At 48.9% G+C, this 20127-nt stretch overlaps 1 protein-coding gene across 1 annotated transcript in view; it reads right to left on the bottom strand.

Moving 5' to 3' along the window:
- Window positions 1-292: 292 nt before the first annotated feature.
- Window positions 293-20127, bottom strand: part of FRMPD2 (FERM and PDZ domain containing 2) — a 62190-nt gene continuing 42355 nt past the window's right edge. The window contains exons 17-27 of the mRNA XM_052640984.1: window positions 19544-19636; window positions 18772-18879; window positions 18563-18679; window positions 15513-15718; window positions 13471-13575; window positions 12336-12429; window positions 11479-11564; window positions 9513-9660; window positions 6875-7089; window positions 4054-4152; window positions 293-640 (exon numbers count right to left, since the gene is read on the bottom strand). Of these exons, the coding sequence (XP_052496944.1) occupies window positions 293-640; window positions 4054-4152; window positions 6875-7089; window positions 9513-9660; window positions 11479-11564; window positions 12336-12429; window positions 13471-13575; window positions 15513-15718; window positions 18563-18679; window positions 18772-18879; window positions 19544-19636 (1619 nt within the window). The remainder of the gene's footprint in view (window positions 641-4053; window positions 4153-6874; window positions 7090-9512; window positions 9661-11478; window positions 11565-12335; window positions 12430-13470; window positions 13576-15512; window positions 15719-18562; window positions 18680-18771; window positions 18880-19543; window positions 19637-20127) is intronic.

The following is a 20127-nucleotide window of genomic DNA, read 5'->3' as shown; positions in this document are numbered from 1 at the left end:
CATGAGGGATGCAGAACAAAGGTTTGTAGGCAAGGAAGAAATCCCAAGGCCTGCCGTCTGTAGTCTCCAAGGATACTGGAGGACCACGGGGTGGGGTTTGCTTTCCTAAAATCTCACAAGTTGTGATGACCTCAGCTCCAGATTTCATGTTCCTCTTCTTTCATCCTCCCCTCCAAATGCCCAGAACCCTCCTGGCCCAGCAAGCATCTGAGCCACGTTATTAATTGTTTGCTTGTAATTTCTAGCAATGACATGCATACAATTTACAATATGTCTGCAAACGGACTGAGCCTTACCTTCCAAGTCTCCCGATATCACAAACTGAATCACAGTTTTGCCTCAAATCCTTCTCCAAAGAGGTAGCCAGTGCTGACGCCTCCATTTCTTGGTGAAGTCTGCATAGATGAGGGAAGGAATCCCGAGGATCAGTCAAGGAAGTGGCCCAGGGTCTGTCTGTGTCCTGGTCCCGTTGTGCCTCTTGGGTGGCTGGTTGGAAAGACTCTGGCTGGAGACCCAGGCCCTCCCCTGTGTCTGGGGAGGCACTGTCCCTCCGGCTGTCCCCCTGATCCAGGCTGGGGCTCTGCTCCAAGTCAGCACATGCTGCCCTGGGGAATTCTTTGTCTTCTACGAGCACAGGTGTCTATTGAAAGAAACACTACGGATTATTGGATCCATGGTGCACGTTGAGCAAAATCTAAATGTTGCTTTTGTACCAGTTGGTACCACAGTTGGTACCAATTCACCCCTTTTCTGTGCTCTTCAAATGAGTGCCTAGACTCGCTATTTCTGTGTCCACCTCTTCTTCCTTGCACCCACCCGAACCAGGCTTCTGTCTCCATCACTCAACTGAAAGATGTCTAATTAGGATCTCTAGTTACCTACGTCTTTCTAAAGCCAAAAGATGATTCTCTGTCTTCATCTCTTAACTCCCAGCGATGTTCAACATAATGCGACCCTCCTCCTTCCTGAGAATGTCCTGTACTTGTTCACTCTACTTAAACACTGAGTTTGCCCTGAGCTCCACCCTTCTCCGAATCACCTCCAAGCCTCCTTCTCGGTCTCATGCGTTATCTCATTTCTTTGGACCAGACTCCTCAGTGTCGGGGTGTCGCATTGCTCACTTCTCAGCCCTCTTCTTGACTTTTTTGGTATTCCTCCCCAAGATGATCTCATCAAATTTACAGCTTTCAGTGGCACTATTTGCTGGTAATTTTGGATTCACGTTTTCCAGCCCTAGCAGGTATCTCCACTGAATGCGCTAGAACGTTTGTTTGCATGCTATTAAGAACTACTGCTTCTTTCCACATGCCTTAAACTGCTCCCTCCAAGCACGTCCTGTCTTGGTAAGTGGCGCCACCATTCATTCAGTCACTTGAGCCAACTCCACTCCCGGTCTTCACACCAATGTCTAGTCTAAAAATCATCCCATGGGCTCTACCTCCCAGAGTATCCTCAATCTGACTCCTTCTTACAGCTCTCTGGCCACAGCCTGAGTCTAAGACACAATGTTACCTGAATCCCTGCCAGATTACCTGCCCTACTCCGTCTCTCCCAGCAACCTAAGTGACCTCTCCAAAGTGCGGGCCAGAGGAGGCCATATTTCTGCTTCACCCTTCATCCTCCCACCTCCCCAGCCCAGTGGCTTCCCGTGGCAGCCAGGATGGAGTCAGCACATTACCAAAACCTACAAGCCCTACATGATGCGGCTCCCAACCCCCTCCACAACTCCCCCCCTTCCACAGTTCCCTTCATTAACTACCGTCCAAGCACAATCCTTATCTTTGTGTCCTTCAAAAATCTAGGTCTTTCCTATCTCAGAGCATTTGCACTTGCTATTCCTTCTGCCTGAAATGACCAACTCCAGATGTTTGCATAGCTGCCTCCTTCCTGTAACTATTCTAATTCTAAACCAAAGTGTCCCTTCCTTGGTCTTCAATCAGACCTCTGGAGCCAAGTGAATGAATGAAAATTCTTCTTCCATGTGGCCCTCAGGCATGAGGAGAGAAGCATGCCCACCATTCCTCGCCTCAAACCCTCTCCATTGGACACTTCTGGGTTCTCTGGTAGAAGCTCTTCTCCAGGACAGGACAACTGTTTCCTCGGCATTTACCAGATATCTGAACAAAGACACAGGGTACCAGCCCCTCGGCCTGATGATCTTTGAGTGTGTGAAATTTGACCCTCTCCCACCTTGTTCACTTGCTTAACACAATTGCTATCATCTACCTTCTTTTCCAAACTAGCAGCTCTCTGATTTCCTTCCTATAGCTCTTGCCTCACCAAAGTTGGTATAAAATGACCTCTTAGGGTCCAAGCATCTAGAATACGTGGGTCACCAAGTCCCTGTGCTGTCTCTACCAACTGTCACCCTCAGTGATAAGTGATTGATTGTATGCATGGCTTATCCACGTCTCAGATGAGGAATCATGAGACCTGGAGAAGTTAGGCAAGTGTCCGAGGTCCTTGCAGCAAACAGCAGGTACACAGGTGTCCATGCAGACCCTCCTCCATGAGCGAGGTCTGCTGGTTGCTGGTGGCTCACAGCAAGCCCCTCCCAGGAATTGTGTTCAGCTTAAGGGAACTGCCTCAGCCAGTGAGGCCCCTCCCTTGGGCAGCTCATACCCCAGTGCTGTTTAGTGCAGATAGCAAAGGTGCAGGCTCTTTTGTTCCAGTTAAGGACAGCTCTGAGGGGCCAGCTCAGCTTCAGAGTTCCCTCTGGGCTCAGCTGAAGCCCCTATTGCAGCTGAAGCTCACTTACTTCCCCTTCCGCCCAGCCCTGCTTCTCTCACCCTCACAAGGGGGTTCCCAAGAGCTGTCCCCCTCCACCTCCGGCACTCCAGGCTCTGGCACAGACTCTGTGTCCTGCAGGCTCAGCAGGTGGCAATGTGATGGGTAACGCTAAGTGTCAACCTGGCTAGGCCATAGAAAGTGAAAGTGAAGTCACTCAGTCGTGTCCGACTCTTTGCGACCCCATGGACTGTAGCCTACCAGGCTCCTCCATCCATGGGATTTTCCAGGCAAGAGTACTGGAGTGGGTCGCCATTTCCTTCTCCAGAAGAGTACCCAGATATTCGTTCAAATACAAATCTAGATGTGACCCTAAAGCTATTTTTCAAATGAGAGAGTTGTCTATAAATCAGTAGACTTTGAGTGACGCAAATAACCTTCTATAATGTGAGAGAGCCTCATTCTGTCAGTTGAAGGCCTTAGGAGAAAAATGACTGAGATCCCCCAAGAAAATACGAGTCCTGCCTCCAGACTGCCCTAAGATTCACACTGTGCCATCAACTCTCTGGTAGATTTCCAGTCATCCAGCCTTTTCCACGGAATTTAGACTGGTCAAGCCCCGTGACAGGGAAGCCTGGTGTGCTGCAGTCCATGGGGTCTCAAAGAGTCGGATACAACTGAGAGACTGAACTGAACTGAAGCCCCGTGATTACCCGAGTCAGTTTCTTAATCTCTCTCTCTCTCCTGCTCTCTCTCTCTACACACATGCACACACATATCCTATTTGTTATATTTCTCCCAAGAACCTAATACAGGCATCAACATAACAATCTGAATTTTCCAGATTCCAATGCCTGTCTTCTCTGCACCAGACTATACATGCCTAATCCATGTTTTAGGAGGGTGGAATTAGATCCTTCCTATTTCCCCCTCCATTTCATTCTTCAGAACGGAAATTCTTACCTCCCTCTATCTGGTTTTATATGCACTCCCCTTGTTCCTGGTTTCCCCTCTCTGATGCCTGGCTGCCTCTGATGCCAGAGAACCCAGCTCTAGAAGTTTCACAGTCAAGGTTTAAATATGTAACCAACTATGGAGAGACCCAAATATTGGGAGAGGCAGAAGGAGGGAGAGGAAGAGAGAGGTAGGGCCTTATGAGCTTCTCACAGACTAGTTGAGGTTAGTGAGCTATGTTCCTGCCCCAGTGAAATAAGACGGCATTGAACCCTATTGAAGGCAAAAGTTAGGCTTCTCAGGACCCACCAGACAAGAAAGGGGTGCCTGAACATGATGCAAGTGGAGAGAGCAGAGGGCAGCACCCCTTACCTGCCAGCCCTGGTCCATCTCAGGCAGCGCACCTGGAGGGGGTCGGCAAAGCAGGAGCGTGACTTCCTGTGAAGTGCCTCGAAGTAAATGGAGCACCTCCTACAGAAACCAAAATCTATGGTTAGTTGTGGGGTTGGCCTGGCTGTGGGGGCGTCCTCCTCTGTGTTCCCCACCGTCTCTCTGGCCCCTCCTTTCCCTACCTCGTTCTGTGTCTTGGCTGCAGAGAACTTTGGAGAGCACTGCTGTGGGCCTGACTTCCCCAAATGCATGGATCCAAGGCCACAAAATGATGAGCCAACACTGAGCTTTAAATGACCAAGGTCTGCTCAGGGCCTTTGCACAGCAGCATCTGCCAATACTGATGCCTCTTCTTCAGAGAGAAAGAGTGATTCTAGCAAATGACTCTTCCCATTTCAGTGTTCATTGCTTCTCTAACCTGCTCATATCAGGAGCTATCGGTCACATAAACGCCACCACTCCAATCTCTAAAGCCTGACCGTCAGCCCCGAGCTTCTGCCCAGGCTCAGCTCAGGCCCTCGGAACTTCTCACCTGTGACACTGCAGTGGCCTCCTCTCTGCTCCCTGGCCCCTCCACCCTCACCCCCTCCCTTCCTCCACATTGCTAATGTGCTATCGTTCCAAAATGCAGATATCATCAGGTTCCTCTGCCGAACCCCCTCTCTGGCTCACCTCACCCTCAGCATAAGCACCCACAGCACCCAGAACCTGGTCTTACCTGCTGCTTCTCTCCCACTTTCTCCTCTCTGCCCCCACCTCTGTAGCTCCCACCATAGTGAACCTCTTGCTCCAAGCCATCCTCTAAGCCCCAGGTGTGAGGTTGCCTGAGGAGCTCTCATTACCTAACTAGACCAGGACTTCTCAACGTCTCAGCACTGCTGGCACTTTAGGCTGAATAACTGTTGTCAGAGCTGTCCTGTGCATTGCAGGGTGTTGAGCAACATCTCTGGTCTACCCATTAGATACCATTAGCTGCAACAACCACAAGCGTCTCTGGGCTTCACCAAATGTTCCAAGGGGCAGTTTCACCCCTACCTGGGAACCACTGATCTGGATCCTACTCAGCGCCCCCAGCTACAGTGGACAGCCACAGAAGGTCAGTGCCCCCAGCTACAGTGGACAGCCACAGAAGGTCAGTGCCCCCAGCTACAGTGGACAGCCACAGAAGGTCAGTGCCCCCAGCTACAGTGGACAGCCACAGAAAGTCAGCGCCCCCAGCTACAATGGACAGCCACAGGAGGTCAGCACCCCCAGCTACAATGGACAGCCACAGGAGGTCAGTGCCCCCAGCTACAGTGGACAGCCACAGGAGATCAGTGCCCCCAGCTACAGTGGACAGCCACAGGAGGTCAGCGCCGCCAGCTACAATAGACAGCCACAGAAGGTCAGCGCCCCCAGCTACAGTGGACAGCCACAGAAGGTCAGCCCAGCTACAGTGGACAGCCACAGGAGGTCAGTGCCCCCAGCTACAATGGACAGCCACAGGAGGGGCTCCTTCTCAGCCCCCTTGTGCAAGCAGTGGAGCGGGGCTTTTCTCTCTCACGTACTTCCTGCAGTGAGTGTTGTTCTTGTCTATCCCACCAGCCCCATGAGTTCTGAGACCCTACAAACTGTCCGCCTGTGTGTCTCCAGTCCCTCATACAGTTGCTGGCCCAGCAGCAGTTCTCAGAGGACAGTTCTTGATCAGATGAAGGGTGCAGGATGGATGGAGACACCCCCCCTCTAATCTTGTTCCGAGGATTCTCCATCCTTCCCCATCCCTCCTTCATGCACCTTGCTCTGTCCCCTGGAGGTGGACCTGCATCGTGGGCTACAGAGAAGCTTTCTGCTGGGTTCGGCCGAGTGGGTGAGCAGGAGTCAGACCTGAGGAAGAGGGGGACGTCCAGGTGGGCTTTCCTGCCCATGTGGTTATCACGGAATCGTGATATCCCTCAGCTAATTTCATAGCTCATGTCAGCGAGTCTACTTCACCAGCTCACTCAGTTTCTGCACTTCGTAGCTGCTTCCACCCACTCCCTCTGGACTTGGGGGAGAGGCTAGATAACTGCACCCACCGCTCTCAGCCCCAGGGCTCTACACTCTCCCTTGAGTTTCCCAGCAACCTCCACACCTTTATCAAGCTTTCTCAAATGGTCCAATTTCTGCCAGGACCTTGACTGATACGTACAATATTTCACTGAGATGTTATGCCATAAACATCGTTGCTGTTCAGTCACTATGTCGTGTCCAGCTGTTTGTGACCTCATGGACTGCAGCACGTCAGGCTTCTCTGTCCTTCACTATGTCCTGGAGTTCACTTGGATTCACGCCCATTGATGCCATCTGACTAGCTCATCCTCTGCTGCCCTCTTCTCCTTTAGTGTTCACTTTTTACTTTCTTATTATGTTTTTTATCATAAACACAACAACCTACACAACTCTACATGTCAACGCTGTAAATTTAATAGAGAAATGGGAACAAGAGGAGAAAAGGACCTACAGTGGCCCATTGATTCATGCCCACCTCTGGGAGTGAGTATTAGGAGACCTTTAGCACAGAAGTCAGAGTTTTATCTTGAGTTTCATTACAAACCTAACTCGAAACAAGGCTTCCTCAAGGTCAGATACTTCAGAATGGAGATGAAAATTTTCATATGAGGATGTTCTGCCAGTTTCTCTCTTTATGTGATTCAAGCTCAGACTCCAGGTGTGATCTCCAGGAGCCCAGAGTATTCCTCCCTGAGGGAGGGTGGCCCTGGAAGGAACGTCCTCAGCCCACAAACCTTAGTCCACAAACAGGACTGCACCCCTCACGTCCTCCCACCTGGAAGTCCAGGCCTTCCGTGGACCTTCCATTCACGGCCAGGATAATGTCACCTACTGCGATGGCCCCATTCTCCTCCGCCGGCTGCCCAGGGAAAAGCCGCTTAACCATCACGAGGCCATTCTTGAGGTGGCTGCAGTGCTCGTTCTCCATCTGCACAAAGCTGAATCCCAAGCCACTGGCATTCTTTTCTAGCTTGACTTCAAACTTGGGGCCTGTATCATGGGATGTGAATGAGATCCATCCTTCAGTAAACTACAGATGAAATTTGCCAGCCTCAAAATGCAAATTGTCAGATAGATGAATTATTTCTGTTTTATGTTAAAAGATTTCACTCTGTTCACTTTTATACAGCGTCTGTTATACATTTTATAGGTCAATGCCATCCAATAGAAAGATGTGAGCTGCGTATGCAAGCTACGTAGGTAATTTCAAAGTTTAACCCAACATGTCTAAAATATTACCTTTTCAACATGCAATCAATGTGAACAAAATTATTAATGAGGTATTTTACATTCTTCTTATGAACTAAATCTTTAAAACTTGAGTATGTATTTTATCAGTTTGGATTGGCTACACCTCAAGTGTTCAATAGCCACATGGGCAAGTGGCTACCATATTGGACAGAGTAATTAGAGATAGCCAACAAAGTTAGATGTAAAGATACAATGTATCAGTTCAGTTCAGTTCAGTCACTCAGTCGTGTCTGACCCTTTGTGACCCCATGAATCGCAGCACACCAGGCCTCCCTGTCCATCACCAACTCCCGGAGTTCACTCAGACTCACGTCCATCGAGTCCGTGATGCCATCCAGCCATCTCATCCTCTGTCGTCCCCTTCTCCTCCTGCCCCCAATCCCTCCCAGCATCAGAGTCTTGTCCAATGAGTCAACTCTTCACATGAGGTGGCCAAAGTTTCAGCTTTAGCATCAGTCCTTCCAAAGAACACCCAGGACTGATCTCCTTTAGAATGGACTGGTTAGATCTCTTTGCAGTCCAAGGGACTCTCAAGAGTCTTCTCCAACACCACAGTTCGAAAGCATCAATTCTTCGGTGCTCAGTTTTCTTCACAGTCCAACTCTCACATCCATACATGACCACTGGAAAAACCATAGCCTTGACTAGATGGAGCTTTGTTGGCAAAGTAATGTCTCTACTTTTGAATATGCTATCTAGGTTGGTCTTCCAAGGACTAAGCATCTTTTAATTTCATGGCTGCAATCACCATCTGCAGTGATTTTGGATAGCCATCTACAATAGACCCATATCATTTAATAAAACTTCTATCTCATATATTCCTGTTACCCTTTTAGAAACCCAGTCATCTTTTAGTGTACTTGAAAAAACTTTTGGAATAACTAGATCATGACAATAATTATGGCCAACTCTATGAAAATGTTTTTGCTGCCATTTTGTTTGGCCCTATGAACTGACCATAGACAAAACAACTGCTTCTGGGCACCCAAGGTGGACACAGACTCAGGAACTTTTATAGTCTGGCAGCCAAAGAGGTCTCTAGGCCTCCCCTAGTCTGCCTGGACCATCCCAATAGAGGGGCAGAGCACTAATTTATAAACTTGGATTTGGGGCAAGAATGAAAGTGTCTGAAGCAATTAGGTTCGGGGATGTCACGTGACCAGTTTCAGCAGCAGCATCTGACCACCGTAGCTCACTCTGCAGTCAGTTTCTCAAAGGTCCTCCGTGCAGTGAGCTGAGGAACGATGAAAGAGCAGATGGGCTTATTTCACGCACACGCCTTCCCCCTCCACCACGTGTATGTGACCTGACTTATGCCTTCAGAAAAATCTCCATAAAGGGGTTGAAGAGCGGTTAAGCTCCAAATCATATTTTAAGGGAATAAGTGTCTTCCTGCTGCTGCTGCTGCTGCTGAGTCGCTTCAGTCGTGTCCGACTCTGTGCGACCCCACAGACGGCAGCCCACCAGGCTCCCCCATCCCTGGGATTCTCCAGGCAAGAACACTGGAGTGGGTTGCCATGTCCTTCTCCAGTGCGTGAAAGTGAAAAGTGAAGTGAAGTCGCTCAGTCGTGTCCGACTCTTAGCGACCCCATGGACTGCAGCCCACCAGGCTCCTTCATCCATGGGATTTTCCAGGCAAGAGTACCAGCAGGAAACAAAACCATAGGGAAGTCAGAAAGGCAACCCATCAGAAGATGCGCTACAGTGTCCCTGTATTAGCATTTGCTTTTTTAAATGCTAATAACTAGGCTAGGTTTCTGAGCACCTTCCTCTCCTCACCCACCTCAGCATTCCTCAGATTTTGCCAAAAAAATCTTGGCTGAAATATGGACATTTGGTCAGAAAAGGCATGACCCTTTCATTTCAATTTCAACCCCAAATACTTATACACAAGCATTCCAGCAGCTGATCAGAAAACCCCAGAAGGCTTTGGGGCAGAATTATACCTGGTCATCATATTTTGGACAATGCATTTTTTCCCCAGAAATACTTCATTAGATTGCCTTCCATCACATCAGAAGGTCGGCCCCATTATAACCACCACTGCTCATTATCTTTTGAGAACCCAGATGAAGCCTTCCTGCGTTCCCTTTGGAGATGACAATTCAAAAGCAGCATAGGATGACATGACAATAGTAACGCTCAATTCTCTCTCCTCTCACCATCTGTCGCCGAGACACTGCTTGCGGGCCTTCCAGGCGAGACTGTTGCCAAGGAAACAGCCGTGCACTCCTCTCCCATCCTGTCATTAGCAGAAGGACACTGCTGTGCAACCCTGGGGCCTCTTCTCTCTAAGACCAGTCTTGCAACCTAGAAGTGTGGGTGGATGAACTCAATTTACACCTCATATGGAAACCAGGAGGTTCTCCCTCCACACTGCAAATGCTTCATAATTTTTTTTGATACTTCCAGTAGCTGCCTCATTTGAATCTCAAATCAAAATCTCCAATCTAGCCTCTTTGTTGGGGTCCAGAGCCACATCTCCAACTGTCTATTGGACAAATGATCCTGGAAGTAATGCACGTACTTCCGTTTCAGTATGTTCGAGGCCAAATCATCTTCGTCTCACTCACCCTCCCTTGCCCCCTCCTCATTCTGCCTAAAACACTCCTATTGCTGCCTTTGCTCTCTCAGAACCCAGACCTGTCCCTCAGCTAACCTCCAGGGGCCACATTTGCAGCAGCCCAACTCTCTTCCTTCCACCTTCCAAATACACATCTGGCTTCCAAGGCTTGCATGTTCTCCACCAGAAACATCCCCCACAACATTCCCTTCTCCATTCTCCCTCCTGTTGCCAATGGCCAGCAGAACTGGGGCAAGCACCCTCTCCCTTGACGTCCTGGACCCTACCTCCTCTTCCTTCAGTCCATCCCCTCGAGGTTACTGGTGGATTAAAATAAGACATGAGTTGAACCTGCAACACTCTTGATTAAAAGCCTCCAGTGTTTTCCATCACCTAAAATTCAACCCCTCAGGACAGTATCCTGGGCTCCTGTCGATCCGGCCTCCCCCTTGGTTTCTGGTTCAGTTTCCCACCCTCCTCCCCTGCACCGTATGCTCCCACTAGCCAGGGCACGATCCCGTCACCTGGAAGCTTCTGATTCTAAGCTTCCATTCAGGGAATCCGACCCTGCCAACATCCTCCTGCAGCAACCGTCGCTCAGCACCAAGCCTGTGACCCCAGAGTGACAGTCGCTACTGTCATCACCACTAGTAGGCTGGCCAGATACATTCCCTAAGCACGCCCACTAGCAAAGTTCCAAAGAATAGAGAATACTAATAAATGATGACTGTTTCCAAGATATGTCAACCATGGCCACCAAGACAAGTAAATCTCACCACAAACCAGAAGAATGCTTTGGGCAAGGAAGCAAAAGGAGGCCCTTCCTTGCCTCTATTTGCCAGAGGGTCCCAGGGGTTCTCTGCATTTCTGCCAATTGCTCAGTTGCCAAGAGGGAGACCCCCAGCTCTCTGGCTTAGGACCCTGTGGCAAGCAGAGGCTCCCACTCCCTGGTGGAGGATGGGACAGAGAACAATAACATCCAGATGCTGCCTGCATACCGCACAGAAAGAGAACTTAAAGTTAATGCTCTGGGCATCCTGAGTTCTACGTCATTGTCATTAAAGGACCCCCAGGGCAGTGTGTCCTATAATTGCACAAGGTGATGGGACTGTCACGAACTTGGGCCGTGGTGGGGTGTCAGTGCGTGCCAAGGCCAGTGCCGAGAGGCCCTGAGAGCAGATGGAGGCATTGGCCAGCTACGGCTGGCGCTGAGGGTGTAAGAGGACGGCCGGAGCCAGGCAGGAGAAGTCCCTTCACTTCATCAGCTCAGCCCAACTGTCTGATTCCAGACTCTAGGCAAGTGACAGGAAGATTTTCAGGGCTCTCTATGGGAGGTGAGCTTCCCTGCCTGGGAACATCTGCCTGCTTCCTCCTGACTTTGACACCTCCAGGGAAAAGTGCTGCTAAAAGGTAGATGTGAAAGGGAAAAAAAGCAAACAGAAAGAAAGTCTCATTTGTTTCCTGCCTACCCGTCTCACACGCAGAGGCAACTGCAGCTTCAGATGTTGCCAGGAAATCTCTGGAGGGATGGGAAGCTCCCCAGTAACCAGCAATGTTGCACTCACCTGTCCAGAGCCCTTGAGGCACTGCACAGCCTGCTTGTGGGTGAGGCCACACAGACTCACTCCATCCACCTGCAAGAGCCGGTCACCTGGGAGGGGGAAGATGTCATGTCCCCGAGCTCCTCAAGCTGCAGGAAGGACTCTTTGGGGAGACTTTGCCCAGCACCTCTCCATGCAGCCTCAAGGAGGAACAGGGAGCTAAGCTGGGAGGAGCCCCGACTGGGCCTGAGTACTGGCCCCTTGTGAACACCTCCACACGCAGTGGTCTAGAAACTTCTGTCATTGGCACAGAGTAGTTAAGCCAACTAACAAGCACAGCCTTGTGCTTTTTCTCAACTCCTGTGAGACTATTTCTGAAAGTTTTTGCAAGTCTCCTACAGGGAACATTCCTCTCTCTAGGATAGTTTTTATTCCAAAAAAAGGTCAGGGAGACCCGGTTGATGCCAGGGACACTGGAATTCTAGGGGAAATGTATGTAGGTAAGATCTCAGTGCATTTTTTAGCTCCATTCTGGCCATTTTGGAGAGCAGTGAAAACTCTTCCCCCTTCCTTCAGAGCAGTGGGCTTGAGGAAGGGCAGATAGGAGGCTTGCTGGAGCACTACTCCCATGAAAGCCAAGCGGCCACAAGCTTATTTAAAAATCTTGTATTTTTAAATCACCTGTGTTTCCCAAGTATTTGAGCCCCATGTTACGTGTCAGGTAGGTGGGCCAGGCTAAATCATCTTTTCCAGTGAAGAGGCTGAGAGCTAGAGAGACAATCATCTGTACAGGGAACAGAGTGAGAGTTGGGCAAAGCTTGCAGGCTGCAACCCCCAGGCCAGGGCTCCTCACTCCGCAGAACGCAGACCCCATCCCTCACCCTGCAGGATCCGCCCTTCCTTGGCAGCTGGCCCTCCAGGAACGATGGATTTCACGTAGATACCTCCACAGAACACGCTTGTGTTAATTCCTCCCTGGAAAATACAATAAAAAAACTCACCAGCCATTTGCTCCCCTCCTAAAGGGGCTTCCCCAACCTCCCTGACTCAGAGAGCCCCCATATGCCGTGCAACTTTACCTATCACCTCCTATCCATGTGACACCATCTTACATATTCACTTGTTCGTTTAGGCTATCTTATCCACTGAGCAGGAAGGTTAGATGCTCATAAGAAGTATAACAATATGAGCTGGATGAGAGAGTTGTGCTGTACCCAGCCCAGCACTGGCCCACGGCAGATGCTCAGAAATGAATCATATCAATGTACCACTTTGTGTCTCCATAAGCAGAGGCCAGCAAAGGTGGATACAGCTATGATCCAGAAGCCTGGTGCCTGGCCTGTCCCATGTGCTTGTGTGTCGATCTCCGTACGCAAAGGCAGAATTCAACTACACAGTGCTCCGCAAATTACTAAGCTTTTAACTTAACAATAGATCACTAAGGTCCGTACCGTCACTAGACAAAGATCTAACCCTTTTTCTTCTAGTTTTTCCATGCATGTATGTACATACATATAAAGATTCAGTGGGGCTATACCATTTATGTACAATTTTTATCCTCACTCCTCCAGGGTCTGCCAGATGGAGCTCAGGAATCAAATGCAGTGTCCATCCTGAATAGAAGTCTTGCCAACCTGACTTTGTCCTGGCCTTGGACATGGGAGCACGAAGCCCCACTGTGTCCCTGCTGCGGATGTATGGAGACAACCCCACTCATCTTTGGCTTGTGTCCCTGAGTCCCCACCCTGCCACCCTTCCTTATTGTCCAGGGCAACCTTAATTCCAACCATGCTCCTTGGAGTGTCTGCTCATCCCAAGTGTGTCATTAGTCCCCCAGTTTCACCTTCAACTCCTATTCCCCACTGAGGCTCCCACAGATTTTCTTGGTTCATCACTTCTGGTGTGCTGCTTGTACCCAATGGGTACTGGGTTATTAGAGATTGGCATATGCCCACCAAGGCTCCAGATGAACGTCTTTCAACTATTTACTTTTCAAACTCTCTTAGAAATTCTTACAGTCACACTGAATCCAAGTGTCCCGTCTTCTTTAACCAGCTCCACGAAGTAAATTTCGCTGGCCATGGTTTCTGAAGGTGATGGAGGACAGGAAGCACCAGCACCCTGCCACAAACGAACAGGAAAAGAGAAGGTGTGAAGGCAAGGGCCCTGCCTGAGCGGATGGCATCTCGTATCCCTGCCTCGCTCTCAAGAGAGAGAGGAAAAAAGTTACACGCTAAAAAAACCTGTAAGTTTCAGGGTTGGGCCAACAGAGGATTCCTTGTGTGAAACTTGGACTTGTCTCCTGGTCTCTCCAGCCTTGTTTCCCAATCCACAGAACTGGAATGCACAATCTCCTTCTAACAATGAGTATGAATGATGCCCAACACCTAACAAGGACTCAATAGATTCCCTTCTGTTTCTACTTGAGATGCAAATATTGTTATGAGAACTGAAGCCATTCAGACGCTTCCTACACACATGACACCATTCAAGTGAGGGCATGCTGGATCCCAGACACATAGCAGCCTCCCCAGCAGAAGAAAACCTCAGGAGGATCTTCAGCCATCTCGAGCGACGGCAGCTGCAAGGGTCTCTACTCTACAGTGAGTGAATACATGTGGGAAGGACAGAAGAGAAAACTATCTACCTCATCCCAGGCATTCTGCTCAGTGCTGTGACACGCAGACGTTGAGCCATCCTTCTAACCATGCAACGTTAATTGAGTACCCACTGTATGCCAGGTACTGTAGAAGTTGAGGAGACGGCAGTGAGAAGACACATTTGCCCGTATTGAACTACTTCTAATGGGGAAGGATCTTTCAATGAGCTGTGCCAAGAAGATGGGGCCACATACTCCCAGCCTTCTGTCCTATCTGCCTCCTTGACTTAGCTTCTTCTTGGTCTGCCTTGTCAGAAAATACAGTTAGCACATAGAAGATAAACAGGCTGAAGTGAGCTAAGAAAAATCTCTGGTGCTAATATTTGGTTTTTGACTTTAGTTCCTGACACAGAGCTCTCAAATCCCTTGGAATTTTCTGGGTGAGGAGAATGTCTGGTTCTAAAGAGCGGACTCTGGCTTCCTGTACAGTTTCAGGATGGGGACTTGTGACCAGAAAATCAAACCATGATGAGAAGCTTGGAACTTTCCACTCCACCCAACTCCCTGTCCTCTGGGGAGGCAAGAGGAGCTGGAAGTTGAGCTAATGATCCATCATGTCTGTGTGCTGAAGCCTCCACAAACATTTTAAAAGTATGGGATTCATAGTTGCTGTGGTGATAAACCCATCTACGCAGGAAGTATGGCACACCCGCACTCCGGAGGGACAGAAGATCGCGCTCTCAGGACCCTTCCAGACTCCACCCTGTGCATCTCTTCATGTGCCCGCTTCCATTAAAAACATCCTTTACAATAAATCAGCAATGGCTGATTTCCATTTGAAACTGAACCGTTTCTGAATGAAACTGTTTTCCTGGGTTCTGCGAGTTGTTCTAGGAAATTAACAAACCCAGGAAGGTGGTTACAGAGAACTCCAGTTTGCAGCCAAGTCAGACAGGAGTGTGGGTAACCTGGGGACCAATGACTTGATTGTGGTCTGAAGTGGAGCTGTTTCGAGGAGCTAGTCCTTCACCTGTGGGGCCTGGTGCTAATTCCAGCCCATTAGTGTCAGAATCGCTTGATGCGGAAAACCCACACAACAGGGGGCGCTGTGTGTGAGAGAAAGAACAGAGTTTCATTCTAGACACAGGGCTTTGAGGCGGAGTGAGCCGGAAGACATGCACCTGACCCCGCTCCATGGGGCCCAGAGCAAAAGGGAAAGGGATGTGTGGGGCAAGGACACCTTTCCATCAGTGAGACACAGCTGGAGGGGGGCGGCCTGGGAACTAAAGCGGACAGCTCTCCACACCCCAGAGCCAGCCCTTGTCTCTTCCTCCTTGGTGTGTTGGCTATCCGCCTGACATGGCAAATAGAGAACAAAGAACTTTTGAGCCGAGGCTGTTAGGCTCCACAGCCTGTTCTCTTTACTCCGGGTTCTAGAGTGAAGCAAGAGGATGATTACCTTGAATGGCAGAGCAGACAGCTGAGGCCTCAACCTGGGCATTACGCTCTGAGTCTGAGCCACTTCCAGTTCTTCGATATTTCTCTCTCGGTCTTGTGTGTGTGATGAAAAACTTCCCCGGGGCCCATTGCTCAGGCTGTCTGTAGAGAATACCCCTGAATTGGCTGCGCTAGTCTTCTCCTCGCTTGAGGTATTGCCACAAACACCTAGAAAAACAAGCCAAGAGGAAACTAGCAGCCTGGGAAAAGGCTGGCGTCTCAGTGGCATTTCTACATGGGACACCATGTGTTCCTCCAATGATGGAGAGGTCTTTCATACCAGCTGGGAGCCGTGTGAGTTTAGCACCTCATGAAAGATGATGCATTTAGAGTAGAGGAAGGGAGGATTCTGGATGTGCTCTAGAAGCTTAAATAGAGCTCGTGTGACCCAATTATGAAAACGCAGGAGCAAAAGACAGTTATAATGGCAGTTCCCCCTTACTAAGCTCTTGTCATGCATTGAGCACCAAACACGCATGTACATATGTATCTTTCCATCTGTTTTACATGCCTGCCAGGAAGGTGTGACCCCAGCTCAAACATAAGAAAGCAAAGTGAAAAGCATTAAATCTTGCCCAAGACCCCATAACCAGCATGCGGCAGCGCTCTTAAAGCTGGCCTCTTTCAGCTTTAGGGTTGGATAGGGTCCCTGCCTATCGCACCTGTGATCACCCTATGATCCAAAGACCAAAGTGCCCAGTCACTGGGAGCAGCTTTGTACTAACCGATGGTGGACTCCTTTCGGGTGAAGACTGGGCCACTGATTCCCTTTTACCCCATGTCTTACCCTTGAGCTGACATAAAGCAGAGGAAAGAACCTGAAGAAGAGCCAATAGGTAAAACCCTGGGCAAGGTAACTCACATTTCTGGACCTCAATTTCCTTATATCTAAAATAGAAATAATATCAACTACTTCACAGGGTTGGCTTAGAGATTATATTCCGAGAAAGATGTTTGTATATGGAGAGAGAGAGGGAGAGAGATTACAGCTTAGCACTTGGTACTAAGAGCCTGGATCCACGTGTTTACTATTCATATGTTAGTATCAGTGATTCAACTAGATCCCAGTGTATAGGAGGAAGGAACACAGTTAGATTTTCTTTAAATCTGGATATATAGACACAGAAGTAAGTTTAAGACTTTTGATACAGACTCATTACCACCCAAGAAAGTGCCCAAATCCGATGAATGAACTTAATTTAATGAATTAGATTAGAAGTTGTTCAATCCTAAAGGTGTTCAGTAGAGAGTGGTGGAGCCACCATTCAGTAATGCCTTATTTCTGGCCATTTTACTCAGACTCTGCTGCCCTTGTCCTCTGGCAATGTTGGAAGCATCTGTTCATTTTCTCCTTTACCCTTGACAAGAGATGAGGACAGGACTTATGATTGCATTAAAATGTCAAGCTGTGCAACGTATGTCCTGCCTAATGGAAATACAAGCTAGGAGACCTTCTACGGGTAATTAAAACTCATTTATTGTAGATGGTGTTGACTGCTTCTGAGGGAATGATATCTGTCTTGTTCTTGACCTCCAATCTAGAGCCCCTCCCCCAATAGCACCCGACCAGATAGAAACTCCTGGTGATCAGGCCTCTGCCCACAGTGACCAGCGGGAGTCTCTGTGAAAACATCTTCCTCCAACAAAGGTAGCAGCTGTGTCGAGGAACTCCAGCTGTGACCAGGCAGAGTTACTAACAGGTGACAGGTTCCCAGGATGAGAGTACATGTAATTCAGAGGCACTGTGGGTCCTCTATCACCTAAAATTCTAATATGAGACTGTGATTTTGAGCCTCACCGATTTGGGGGCACCACTTTTGGTCACCCCCCCAATCCTAGCAGGCACCCTCGACACAAATGACTCCAGCTCGACTGCATTATGTTTCTCGATTTAAGAAAAGGATGGTTTGCTTTCTCCTCTCTGTCCTTCCTGCGGAACGTGTAGAGGGAGGCCAAGGACAGCTAAAATAATGTGGGAAGGACAGTGGCAATGTACAAAAGCCACTAAAGCAGTGAGTTGCAGCTGGCATTTTGGAAGGGCTGGGCAGGTGCCTGGGTCAGCCCTTAACACAGGATGAAAGGCACATGCCTGAGGCCCCAGCTTTGCCCCCCTCTTCCACTCCCCGTAGCTTCTGGACCAGGGGGAGCTGCGGCATCCGGGAAAGCCATCTGGTGATGGTGTGCACACACGCAAGAATGAGAGAGATTTTCCAGTGGGCGAGGCAAAGGGGGCAACGACATTTAGGACCCAGAATTGCTGGCTGGTGTGGCTTGAAGCATTGCTGTGCATGAGAGGGAATTATACAAAGCTCCTGGAGTGTGAGCCTTGCTTTGCAGGCAGTCTGCTGGCAAACTGCTGGATCATCCAACCAAAAAGCAGTGGAGGGCCTAGGTAACTGGGAGGGAAAGAGATGTTAATATCGCCCCATTACTTCCACCGAGCCCCCACTAAATCTGCCCCAGATGAACGTAGCAATATTGTTTTTTGATAGTAGATAATTGTCGTACAGTTATCTAAAGGATGAATAAAAACATCTTCAAAAAAGAAAAATAAAGCTGTACTCTCTTGATTGGTCTGTAACATGCTGAGCCTTGACGAAGTAAGAACAGAATGCTTGTTATGTGAGTAGCCCCCGACCTCCAGCTCCTTCCCTCTGATTGCCACACCTATGCCCCCAACTATGCAGAAACCCCGCAGCAGCCACCTTCAATAAGGACTTGGGTGACACGAAGCAGATCCTCCCTGTCGTGCAAGAAGAGTGGCAGCAAAACCCGCAACGGCTGCGTCTGATAAAGACCTGAGGTGGGCTTCCCCCACTCAGCAGGACAAGCAACGGTAGAGCCTGCGCTGGCCCTGAAATCGCAGAGTTTATTGATTTGTGCCAAAGCCGTTACCACGGGGAAAGTAACAAACAAGACCTCCGTGACTTAAACTCCCAGCCCCAGAAGGTAAAGATGCACTCCTGAGAATAAAGAAGACTCTCCAGCTTCTGAAAGGAGGTGAAGACATACCTTTTGACTGAGAAATGATTAATTCTATGGTGTCAGGAGAATTCTGAATCATCCTAACAGCCATATCGAATGTGAAGCCCTCCAGACTGATGTGATTCAGGGCTAGTATCTGCCCTCCTGGAAGAATAAGACATCTCAATCATCCCATCAAGAAAATGAAAAAGAGCAATTCCTTAAAGCAGCATCTCTGGCAACTTAAAAAGACATACCTGGTTTGATCTTTTTGGCTTTTTCAGCTGGTCCCCCAGGGATAATAGAAGATATGAAGATGCCAGGACCGACTTTGCCTACATCTTCCCCCTCATTAATCACAAAACCTATAGTCCAATTACATTAAAGAAGATGATAATGATTTTGCAGCTCAGAGAGGTTATGTTATTCACTTGAGGTTATGCAGCTGATATTTGTACCTAGGCCCTCGGATCTTCGAACAGCTCTTTCTACTCTGCCACGACACATGGAGAAAGGCAGATGGTCTCCCTTTCAGAAGCACAGCTAAAGCCCATCAGTGTACATGGATTTTGCTCCAGTATATAATCAGAGATGAGAAAAAGGTGATTTTTAATCAAGCAACTTCTCTCAGTGCCTTGTTTCTTGTAAGGTTATAATAACGTATCTTAGGTGTCTTCAAATGTGATAAATTGTAAGAGGTGAAAAATATTGTCTATCCTTCATCACTAAGAATTTCAATATACTAAGAAATGGTGTTAGGTGAAAAATTGTTCTTCTACCTTGTTCTTAGATTTTCAAGATACGCACTCCAAAATCTTACAGGATCTAAAAAAAAACTTTGGTCCCCAAAGTCCCATTACTCATTAGGGATATTTAAAGGGAAGAAAAAGAAGTGATCACTGAAAAAAGGCAAATTGGAAGGGGACAGGCAGGAAAAGGAAGTAGGGAAGTCTAAAGGGAAGGTGGTACACACCTCCTTTCTGCCCAGAGAGAGAGAGACGGGGACTCCTCTACCGGGGGGCCTCTTACCAAAACCACGGTGTGGGTCCCGGCTCAGAGTCACGTGCACAATTTCTCCATCTGGTTCAGCTATGAAGCTCCTTCTCCTGTTATTTCGTGATCCTGGATATGGAAACAAAGCCCCACACTGTGCTTTTTCCCAAAATGATCTGAGATGTGATGTAAAGGGTGTGAACAGCATTTCACACACATACGCACGTGCGCACGCCTAATGCTGGGCGTGGGTCACTGAGCACACACAGATGAGCCACTGGGTCAGCGGTGGCCCCTCAAAAGCAGCAGCAAGGCGGGGCGGGCCATGTGCTGTTCTCCACGACTTACTGCAGCTGTTCTTCGTCTGCACTGGTCTTAGGATGGGACAGAATGTGAGCAGAGATGACTTTGCTGACAGGGCTTCCCAGGGAGTACAGTGGTAAAGAATCTGCCTGCCGATACAGGAGACATAGGTTTGATCCCTGGGCCGAGAAGATCCCCTGCAGGAGAACATGGTGACCCACTCCAGTACTTTTGTCTGGAGAATCCCATCAGCAGTAGAGCCTGGAGGACTGTAGTCCATGGGGTCACACAGAGTCGGAAACGGCTGAGCCACTGAG

Source organism: Budorcas taxicolor, chromosome 5 (assembly GCF_023091745.1).
Source record: "Budorcas taxicolor isolate Tak-1 chromosome 5, Takin1.1, whole genome shotgun sequence".
Taxonomy (NCBI): domain Eukaryota; kingdom Metazoa; phylum Chordata; class Mammalia; order Artiodactyla; family Bovidae; genus Budorcas; species Budorcas taxicolor.
This window is presented reverse-complemented; position numbering and strand designations above follow the sequence as displayed.